Below are 12,064 nucleotides of genomic sequence, written 5' to 3' on the forward strand. Positions count from 1 at the left end.
GAATGGTGATTTATGTATTATGATTTTTATTATTATGATTTTTATGATTTATGTTTATATATACTAAGTTTTGGATTGTGAGGAGTGAACACAGTTTGGTGTGTGCAGCCGGATAGCAATTATTATTGAAGGATCACTAATATTATTTTCACTAAGTATTTTCACTATATATTGATTTACCTAATCATTTATTCATCACATTTTTGCGCTGATAGTTTTTTCACTATATATATATATACACATACATACATACATACACAGTGCCTTGCGAAAGTATTCGGCCCCCTTGAACTTTGCGACCTTTTGCCACATTTCAGGCTTCAAACATAAAGATATAAAACTGTAATTTTATATGAAGAATCAACAACAAGAGGGACACAATCATGAAGTGGAACGAAATTTATTGGATATTTCAAACTTTGTTAACAAATAAAAAACTGAAAAATTGGGCGTGCAAAATTATTCAGCCCCTTTACTTTCAGTGCAGCAAACTCTCTCCAGAAGTTCAGTGAGGATCTCTGAATGATCCAATGTTGACCTAAATGACTAATGATGCTATTTAGAATCCACCTGCGTGTAATCAAGTCTCTGTATAAATGCACCTGCACTGTGATAGTCTCAGAGTTCCGTTTAAAGCGCAAAGAGCATCATGAAGAACAAGGAACACACCAGGCAGGTCCGAGATATTGCTGTGGAGAGGTTTAAAGCCGGATTTGGATACAAAAAGATTTCTCAAGCTTTAAACATCCCAAGGAGCACTGTACAAGCGATAATATTGAAATGGAAGGAGTATCAGACCACTGCAAATCTACGAAGACCTGGCCGTCCCTCTAAACTTTCAGCTCATACAAGGAGAAGACTGATCAGAGATGCAGCCAAGAGGCCCATGATCACTCTGGATGAACTGCAGAGATCTACAGCTGAGGTGGGAGACTCTGTCCATAGGACAACAATCAGTCGTATACTGCACAAATCTGGCCTTTATGGAAGAGTGGCAAGAAGAAAGCCATTTCCTAAAGATATCCATAAAAAGTGTCATTTAAAGTTTGCCACAAGCCACCTGGGAGACACACCAAACATGTGGAAGAAGGTGCTCTGGTCAGATGAAACCAAAATCAAACTTTTTGGCAACAATGCAAAACGTTATGTTTGGCGTAAAAGCAACACAGCTCATCACCCTGAACACACCATCTCCACTGTCAAACATGGTGGTGGCAGCATCATGGTTTGGGCCTGCTTTTCTTCAGCAGGGACAGGGAAGATGGTTAAAATTGATGGGAAGATGGATGGAGCCAAATACAGGACCATTCTGGAAGAAAACCTGATGGAGTCTGCAAAAGACCTGAGACTGGGACGAAGATTTGTCTTCCAACAAGACAATGATCCAAAACATAAAGCAAAATCTACAATGGAATGGTTCACAAATAAACATATCCAGGTGTTAGAATGGCCAAGTCAAAGTCCAGACCTGAATCCAATCGAGAATCTGTGGAAAGAACTGAAAACTGCTGTTCACAAACGCTCTCCATCCAACCTCACTGAGCTCGAGCTGTTTCTCTGATAGAGACATACCCCAAGCGACTTATAGCTGTAATTGCAGCAAAAGGTGGCGCTACAAAGTATTAACTTAAGGGAGCTGAACAATTTTGCACACCCAATTTTTCAGTTTTTTATTTGTTAACAAAGTTTGAAATATCCAATAAATTTCGTTCCACTTCATGATTGTGTCCCACTTGTTGTTGATTCTTCACAAAAAATTACAGTTTTATATCTTTATGTTTGAAGCCTGAAATGTGGCAAAAGGTCGAAAAGTTCAAGGGGGCCGAATACTTTCGCAAGGCACTGTGTGTGTATATATATATATATATTAAAAAAAAGCATGCATTCAAAAGCAAAAACACAACGAACAGAACCCCAAGAAAGCAGGCATCCCCACCTTTCCCTAGGATTGCCCACGTGACTAGGCTTTTAGAATTATGTGCAACTCAGCACACTGATGTGCCTAGATGGTGCATCAAATGGTGCTCATATTTTGAAGGTGGCTTAAAGTAAACAGAAAGGCTTCTAAACTGGCTGGATTTTAGGGACAGCTCATAAAAAAAGAGGAAACCAAGGGGGAATGGTTATATTTACAAACCTGTTGCATTTGCATGGACACACTAAATGAGCAAATTGATATAAACTGCACTATCCTTTAAGCAAGTACATGATAAAGCAATAGTCTGGAATATTAGTACTTGTAAAGATTTTATAGTGTTCATTAGTGTGCAGATTCATGGGCAGACATGCTTTAGGAAGCCGCCATTAATCAGCAGCTACGATCCATGGGGGAATGTCTACACTGGGATCCCTGTAGCAGTTGGTCGGACAAGAATGACATATTAAACTTACTCATGCCAATGTTCATTGTGCTTTTGGTAGATCAGTGTATCCAGGGCCACAGCTTTAACATCCGGAGCTCCTGGGGAAGGCCACTGGTTGGTGAGGTGTGTGGTAAGCTCCTGTCTTGATCTTAAGTCATTATTCTTTAGAATAGTCCTGTGAAGATATAGATAGGGAACTCCTTTATTTTCTCCCAAAATAAAGGCTTGATAATGAATGGAGGCACAACAGAGACTCAAGGAAATGGATGGAAGTGATGAAGGACAGGGATATTTAAAGGGTTAATCCACCCAAAAGAAATAATGCTGGTATGCTGGCACTTCATGCCCACGAGTTGTCTGTAACCAGCATGAAATTAAACTTTATAAATTTTAAAACTGGTCATGAAAAATGTTTCAACATTTTTAATCATGATGGTTCTGTGTCTTGTCCAAGGACTTTGTCTCAGGCACATCATTACCATTTTCCAGACACATGGACATGAGTAGTTAGGAAACATAATGTTCTTTTTTGGTTGCTAATCAAAAGGCTTGAAAAAATGATGATGAAATAAGGTATGACTGCAATTGTGAATAATAGGCTAAGGCAAGCCATAGATGAATCAAATGTCTTTGCTTCCTCCATGGGTGGAAGGAAAGAAAATTGCTTGATTCCCCCATCAACACAGTCAGTGTTAATAGGGGAATGCCTCCCACAGAAGTGTTGTATTTTGCCAGCGGGGAAAGCATCCCTGGAAAGCAGAATGCAATGATCACTGCTAGCAGCTATAGCTGCCGGCAGTAATCACATGTAGAAAATCTGACAGGCTGGTTGTAGCCAAGACAATCCATGGATCAACTTGGGTACAATCAGCCTGCCCATACATGGATCGAAATTTGGCCGGTCCATGCTGAACAGCTGCATTTTGATCCATGTATGGCCAGATTCAGCACCAAGGCAGTGAGTTAAACCCAGAATTACCCCCACTGACCATGGTGACTGAAATCTCTGAGCTGAATAGGCTGATGGCCGTTGTATCAACCTCTGAGTATCCACTCAATACATCGAATTATAGATGTAGGTGTTATTTTTAAACTACCTTCCTGTTCTTAGAAAAATTAATACAAGGGCTGTACTGAAAGTAATCTAAAAGTGGGCATAGCATTGTATGAACTTACATAGGTTGTTCAAATTTCACATGTTGGTAGAGTAACTCTTCCTCTAGAGAACTCTTCCTCTCTTCTTTTTCATTGCAGGTAAATAATGGATTCCAAGCTTAAGAAACATGCGGTCATTGTGTTTTGATGTCTGACATCCATAGAAGGCTACAGAATGTTTATGGAGATGAGACCATTGGCAAGAGCAATGTTTTTCATTGGTGACTCATCAATGGTGTCATCTCAGTAAATATTCTGTACCCAGCCGGAAAGCCTGCACCCCTCCTTCGTCAAGTACTCAGTGATGGCACGTTGCTTCTGCTTGGAATTCATTTACCACCTGCAATTATAGAGAAGGAGAAGAGTTACTATAGAGGAAGAGTTATCCTACCAACATGTTAAATTTGAACAACCAAAATTAATAAAAACAGTTATGCCTAAGTTTGCATTACTTTTGGTACAGCCCTTGTGTATTTTCTTTGTTATGTGATAAGTTGCAGATGAATGGGCAGGAGAGGATAGGAGATCACCAGAGGAAATCCATAAAAGAGACCTACAAGCTAGTAGGCTCATTTAAATGCCACTAACCTGTGGCGTTCACGATGCCTGCCTAACTCACACAGAAAAAAAATTGGTATGACCTACTCTCTCAATCATCTGTTATATACAAGTCATTTATTATTTATTACAGATACTTCTATAGCACCGGCAATTTAAACTCACCACTTTATTAGGCACACCTGTTCAATTGCTTGGTAACACAAATTGCTAATAAGCCAATCACATGGCTGAAACTCAATGCATTTAGGCATCTACAGTACAGACCAAAAGTTTGGACACACCTTCTCATTCAAAGAGTTTTCTTTATTTTCATGACTATGAAAATTATAGAGTCACACTTCAAGAGGTAGTCACCTGTAATGGTTTTCACTTCACAGGTGTGCCCTGTCAGGTTTAATAAGTGTGATTTCTTGCCTTATAAATGGGGTTGGGACCATCAGTTGTGTTGTGCAGAAGTCAGGTGGATACACAGCTGATAGTCCTACTGAATAGACTGTTAGAATTTGTATTATGGCAGGAAAAAAGCAGCTAAGTGCAGGAAAACGAGTGGCCACCATTACTTTAAGAAATGGTCAGTCAGTCCGAAAAACTGGGAAAACTTTGAAAGTGTCCCCAAGTGCAGTCCCAAAAACCATCAAGCGCTACAAAGAAACTGGCTCACATGCGGACCGCCCCAGGAAAGGAAGACCAAGAGTCACCTCTGCTGCGGAGGATAAGTTCATCCGAGTCACCAGCCTCAGAAATCGCAGGTTAACAGCAGCTCAGATTAGAGACCAGGTCAATGGCACACGGAGTTCTAGCAGCAGACACATCTCTAGAACAACTGTTAGTGGAGACTGTGTGAATCCGGCCTTTATGGTAGAATATCTGCTAGGAAACCACTGCTATAAAGAAAGGCAACAAGCAGAAGAGACTTGTTTGGGCTAAAGAACACAAGGAATGGACATTAGACCAGTGGAAATCTGTGATTTGGTCTGATGAGTCCAAATTTGAGATCTTTGGTTCCAACCACCGTGTCTTTGTGCGACGCAGAAAAGGTGAACGGATGGACTCTACATGCCTGGTTCCCACCGTGAAGCATGGAGGAGGAGGTGTGATGGTGTGGGGGTGCTTTGCTGGTGACACTGTTGGGGATTTATTCAAAATTGAAAGCATACTGAACCAGCACGGCTACCACAGCATCTTGCAGCGGCATGCTATTCCATCCGGTTTGCGTTTAGTTGAACCATCATTTATTTTTCAACAGGACAATGACCCCAAACACATCTCCAGGCTGTGTAAGGGCTATTTGACCAAGAAGGAGAGTGATGGGTGCTGCGCCAGATGACCTGGCCTCCACAGTCACCGGACCTGAACCCAATCCAGATGGTTTGGGGTGAGCTGGACCGCAGAGTGAAGGCAAAAGGGCCAACAAGTGCTAAGGAACTCTGGGAACTCCTTCAAGACTGTTGGAAGACCATTTCAGGTGACTACCTCTTGAAGTGTGACTCTACAATTTTCATAGTCATGAAAATAAAGAAAACTCTTTGAATGAGAAGGTGTGTCTAATTTTTTGGTCTGTACTGTAGATGTGGTGAAGATGACTTGCTAAAGTTCAAACAGAGCATCAGAATGGGTATGAAAGGGGATTTAAGTGACTTTGAACATGGCATGGTTATGGATTTTCACGCACAACCATCTCTAGGGTTTACAGAGAATTGTCCAAAAAGGAGAAAATATTCAGTGCGCGGCATTTGTGTGGACAAAAATGCCTTGTAGATGTCAGAAGACAGAGGAGAATGGGCAGACTCATTTGAGATGATAGAAAGGCAACAATAACTCAAATAACTCGTTACAACCAAGGTATGCAGAATATCATCTCTGAGCGCACAACACACCGGGTGCCACTCCTGTCAGCTACTAACACAAAACTGAGACTACAATTGGCACAGGTTCACCAAAGATGGACAATAGAAGATTGGAAAAACGTTGCCTGCTCGGAGGAGTCTCGAATACAGCTGCAACATTCAGATGGTAGGGTCAGAATTTGGCATAAACAACATGAAAGCATGGATCCACCCTGCCTTGTATCAATGGTTCAGGCTGGTGGTGTAATGGTGTGGGGGATATTTTCTTGGCACACTTTGGTTTGTTTAAACACCAAGGCCTACCTGAGTATTGTTGCTGACCATATCCATCCCTTTATGTCTACAGCAGTGGTTCTCAACTCCAGTCCTCAGGACCCACTAACAGGACAGATTTTAAGTATTACCTTAGGGAGATGCAGACTAGAGTACTGCAATCACTGAGCAGCAAATTATATCACCTGTTATGTATTTCAGTTATCTTGCAAACCTGACCTGTTAGTGGGTCCTGAGGACCGGAGTTAAGAACCTCTGGTCTACAGTGTACCCATCTTCTGATGGCTCCTTCCAGCAGGATAACGCACCATGTCTCAAAGCTCAAATCATCTCACCACTGGTTTCTTGAACATGACAATGAGGTCACTGAACTCCAATGGCCTCCAAATTCACCAGATCTTATTCCAATAGAGCACTTCTGGGATGTGGTGAAACCGGAGATTTGCATCATGGATGTGCAGCCGACAAATCTGCAGCAACTGTGTGACGCTTTTATGTCAATATGAACCAAAATCTTTGAGGAATGTTTCCAACACCTTGTTGAATCTATGCCATGAAGAATTAAGGCAGTTCTGAAGGCAAAAGGGGGTCCAACCTGGTACTAGCAAGGTGTACCTACTAAAGTGGCTGGTGAATGTATATTGTACATTTACATCAGTCCCTTCCCTCAAGGAGCTCACAATCTAAGGTCCCTCATTCACATTCATCCATACACATACTAGGGAGAATTTAGACAGGAGCCAATTAACCTACCAGCATATGTCTTTGGAGCGTGGGAGGAAACTGTAGTAATCGGAGGAAACCCATACAGTCTCGGGGAGCACAGGAAAACTCAAAATAAGCCTGTAGGTCCCTCTTACTGGTTTCCTCTCTCTTACCCATCCTTTCTGCAATGTCTCAGAGTGATGTATAGTAGGGTACACTCAAAGCAGGTTCCTTTAGCCATCGGTCACAGTCCATTAAATGCTCCAAGGAAGGACAGGGAGACTGTTCACCATATAAAAGCCTTGGAATAGTTTAATAAATCTTACAATATGCATATTAATGCATCCGGAATACACCCCCCGCCCCCATGCGTTTCACTGGGTCAGGATTACACATACTTACGAGTATCGTCCTTACTAAGTGGAATGCAGTTATGAAGGATCTTTTTAGCCAATGGATTTGTCCATGTATTTGTGGATTTAACCACTTAAGCCCCGGAAAAGATTTTACCCCCTTTCTGACCAGGGGGTATTTTGCGATTTGACTTTAACGGACAATTGCGCGGTTGTGCGACGCTGTACCCAAACAAGTTTGACGTCCTTTATTTCCCACAAACAGAGCTTTCTTTTGGTGGTATTTGATCACCTGTGCAATTTTTTGATCATGCACTATAAACAAAAAAAGAGCGTCAATTTTGCAAAAATAACAATATTTTTAAATTTTTTTTATATGAAATTCCCCAAAAAAAATTTAAAAATCAAAATTTTTTAACATTTTAGGCCAATTTGTTTTATGCTACATATTTTTGGTAAAAAAAATTGCAAAAAGCGTATTTTGATTGGTTTGCGCAAAAGTTATTGCGTTTACTAACTAAGGGAAAGATTTTTGTCATTTTTGTTGTTTTTTTTTTTAACGCGTAATGGCGGCGATCTGCCATTTTTTTTGCGGGACTGCGACATTGCGGCGGACAGATCGGACCCTTGACTGACATTTTTGACACTTTTGGGGTTACCAGTGACATTACTACAGTATGCACTGTTACTGTAAAATGACACTGGTAGTGAAGGGGTTTTGAGAGGTAGGGGTGGTGTGTGTCCCTAGGGGCGTGATTCTTACTGTGATTGGCTGTGGCTTGAGGTGTAGGAACAGTGATCAACGGTCCTGCATAGCAGAACCGTATGATCACTGTTCTTACACAGGGGAGACTGACAGGCGGCTTTGTTTACATCATCCGCCTGCCTTTCTTCCGCTGTCACGGACGATCGCGACTGCCTGGCGGACATCGGGTCCGCTGGGCACACGCGCAGGGGGGTCCGTGACCGAGCGGGAGCGCACCTCCGGCGGTGCGCGCTCGCTCCCCAGAGCCTCACAGGCTAGTGACGTACCCATACGTCACTTTGCCTGTGAGGGGCTGACCGCCGCAGTATATGTACTTGCGGCGGTCGGCAAGTGGTTAATAAATGGTTTCCAGGGCTTTTTTTTGGTGTCGTTCTTTGTACCCCTGTGCAGACTGTGATAGCACTCACATTTGTGGATGATTGTTCATTAGAGTTACTATGGCAGACAGTCAACATCTGCATATATTGGCAGGGAAAGAGGTCAGTAGAAGAACTTATAATACTGAACCTTCCTACTGAGGCTATTAGCAAACAATTTAATGGGAGTTTCTGCTTTTGACTTCATCCTTTACTTTACTCTTAGATTATAGCCATCTGTCATTAGAACCAAAGTACACCGCTCCAGCAACTGGTCCTTTGGGCCAATGAAAGTTCTCGGTGACAGCAAAGCATAACTCCAGACAAAATGTTTCATTTAGTTTTGGATAGAGTGGGGAAGGGGTAGAACATCTGTCAGGTTTTTATTGCTGTCAGTGGTCTTGTTTGGGAAATTTCCCCTCATTTACTACCAGGATAGAAAGTGGTGGGAAATCTACCCAAGGACACAAACCTAAACAAAATCTTAATAGTTAGGGGTTAAAACTTTGGAAAATGTTATCGCGGGCTATGGCTCTCTAGTGTTTTAACAACTGCAGCCCCAATTTGTTGTGTCAGGCGTCATTGTGTCAGTAAGGAAATCCTACCCAGTGGAGTCACAGACAAAACTCATATACAGTATCTCACAAAAGTGAGTACACCCCTCACATTTTTGTAAATAATTTATTATATCTTTTCATGTGACAACACTGAAGAAATGACACTTTGCTACAATGTAAAGTAGTGAGTGTACAGCTTGTATAAATTTGCTGTACCCTCAAAATAACTTAACACACAGCCATTAATGCTGGCAACAAAAGCCCAAACTGGGCCCAATTAGCCATTTTCCCTCCTCGGTGTCATGTGACTTGTTAGTGTTACAAGGTCTCAGGTGTGAATGGGGAGCAGGTGTGTTAAATTTGGTGTTATCACTCTTACTTTCTCATACTGGTCACTGGAAGTTCAACATGGAATTGTTGCTGTAAATAAAGATGGCCTAGGCTATAAGAAGATTGCCAAAACCCTGAAACTGAGCTGCAGCGCGGTAGCCAAGACTATACAGCGGTTTAACAGGACAGGTTCCGCTCAGAACAGACCTCACCATGATCGACCAAAGAAGTTGAGTGCACGTGCTCAGCATCTTATCCAGGGGTTGTCTTTGGGAAATAGATGTATGAGTGCTGCCAGCATTGCTGCAGAGGTTGAGGGGTTGGGGGGTCAGCCTGTCAGTGCTCAGACCATATGCCGTAAACTGCATCAAATTGGTCTGCACGGCTGTCGTCCTAGAAGAAAGCCTCTTCTAAAGATGATGCACAAGAAAGCTCGCAAACAGTTTGCTAAAGACAAGCACATTAAGGACATAGATTACTGGGACAATGCCCTGTGATCTGATGAGACCAAGATAAACTTATTTGGTTCAGATGGTGTCAAGCGTGTGTGGCGGCAACTAGGTGAGGAGTACAAAGACAAATGTGTCTTGCCTACAGTCAAGCATGGTGGTGGGAGTGTCATGGTCTGGGACTGCATGAGTGCTGCCAGCACTGGGGTGCTACAGTTTATTGAGGGAACCATGAATGCCAACATTTACTGTGACATACTGAAGCAGAGCATGATCCCCTTCCTTCAGGGAGTGGGGCGCAGGGCAGTATTCCAACATGATAATGACCCCAAACCCACCTCCAAGATGATCACTGCCTTGCTAAAGAAGCTGAGGGTAAAGGTGATGGATTGGCCAAGCATGTCTCCAGACCTAAACCCTATTAGGCATCTGTGGGGCACCCTCAAATGGAAGGTGGAGAAGCGCAAGGTCTCTAACATCCATCAACTCTGTGATGTCGTCATGGAGGAGTGGAGGAGGATTCCAGTGGCAACCTGTGAAGCTCTGGTGAACTCCATGCCCATGTAGTTAATGTAGCGCCTCTAAAATAATGGTGGCCACACAAAATATTGACACTTTGGGCCCAATTTGGACTTTTTCACTTATACTGTTATACAAGCTGTACACTCACTACTTTACATTGTGGCAAAGTGTCATTTCTTCAGTGTTGTCACATGAGAAGGTATAATAAAATATTTACAAAAATATGAGGGGTGTACTCACTTTTGTGAGATATTGTATGTGGCAAAGAGGTACCTTAATGCATCCTTTGCATTAAAGCGCAACTCCACTTTTGTTGAGAATAAAACATTCCCCTCTGGGTGATCTCTGTACATAACAAGGATTTTAACAACCTTTGTTGCAGATTCCTACCTTTTGTTATTCTGAAGGAATCAATTTGTTTGTTCCTCTGTGCTGAGTGGGTCTAATGGGAGAGGTTTTATAATTATCAGCTGTGCAGCTGCTGGGCACTAATGAGGAAATCTGCTGGGCCTGCTTCCCTTTAGACGTGTTCCTATTGGGAGTATCTCACCAAAAATGAAATTTTTGTTGCAGGGGATGCCAGAAATCTGGCTTGTATCTTAGTGCAGACTTCTGGGAAAATTGGTGAGCCAATCAAACAAGCAGGAAATTATGTTTCTGGGGTGTGGTCAGTATACATTCTGTATACAGAACATCTCCAGGTAGCCATATTGCACTGCATTTTCAGAAAATGACAGCGGCTGCAGATTGAAAAGGAAAGGTGATTTTTAATAACATTCAATTACAATATGATTTTTGTCGCAATTGTATACGCTATATTATTTTTTTCTTTATTTGCTATTTTTTCCCCCCACGAAAGTGGAGTTACCCTTTAAGGTAAAACATGTTTAGATGCCGAGGCATTAAAGTCGGGGTCATCGAAGAGAAGTTGTCCTTGTATGCAGACGATACTCTGATCTATTTGGCTGATGCTTCCACTTCATTACATAGGGCCCTACAATTATTCGACATTTTTGGTCGTTTTTCAGGTATACGTATTAATTGGTCTAAGTCTGTCCTCTTTCCACTTCATCCATCGGTACCTTTAATTGATACTCAGACACCGTTGAAATGGGTACAGGACATGGTGTATCTGGGTATCAAAGTGGGTCCAACATTGGATGTGTACCAACAAAATAACATCGACCCTTTAGTTTTACAATTAAATAAAAGGTGTGCGTCATGGCGTATGCTTCCCCTATCCCCGGTTGGTAGAATCAATTTATTAAAAATGAGTTATCTTCCAAAATTTTTGTATTTTTTTCGTAACTCCCCTATCGATATGACTAAAAACTTTTTTTCGAGATTAGACAGTTTGGTAACAACCTTTGTATGGGCCGGGCGTATTCCACGAGTCGCAAAACGTACGTTATATCTTCCACTTGCAAAAGGGGGCTTAGCGCTTCCTAACTTTAAGCTGTACTTTTGGGCGGCTGTACTGGTGACGGTCCGGTGGTGGTTTTCCCAACCCAAAACTAACTCCGCAGTTACACTAGAAGCAGCATTGCTGGGTTCCTATGCGGCCCTTAGTAATCTGGTTTTCCGGGGGGGAACGGGCACATCCTCAAATAACCAGTCTGATGAAGACGGTGCTGCGGATATGGACGCGGGCGCGGGTGATATATAATACACCTCTACATATATCCCCCCACACTCCGTTGTGGGGTAATCCTAATCTATTACATTTGTACCAACTTCCTGAACCCCAGGTATGGGCTGCCAGAGGGATTGTCACTATGAAACATGTTATTAAAGATGGAAGACTTCTAGGGTTTGACGCACTCCAGT

The 12,064-nt window shown here is 42.3% G+C and overlaps 1 protein-coding gene across 2 annotated transcripts in view; it reads right to left on the minus strand.

The window, feature by feature from the left end:
* RUNDC3B (RUN domain containing 3B) overlaps positions 1-12,064 on the minus strand; it is a 356,443-nt gene that overhangs the window by 39,145 nt on the left and 305,234 nt on the right. The window contains exon 9 of one of the 2 annotated variants that reach the window (XM_082258734.1): positions 2,392-2,538. The exons of the other annotated variant lie outside the window; for it this stretch is intronic. Coding sequence (XP_082114860.1) covers positions 2,392-2,538 — 147 coding nt within the window. The remainder of the gene's footprint in view (positions 1-2,391; positions 2,539-12,064) is intronic. 2 annotated transcript variants of the gene reach the window in all.

The sequence above is a fragment of the Pelophylax lessonae genome (genome assembly GCF_965119305.1).
Source record: "Pelophylax lessonae genome assembly, chromosome: 5".
Taxonomy (NCBI): Eukaryota; Metazoa; Chordata; class Amphibia; order Anura; family Ranidae; genus Pelophylax; species Pelophylax lessonae.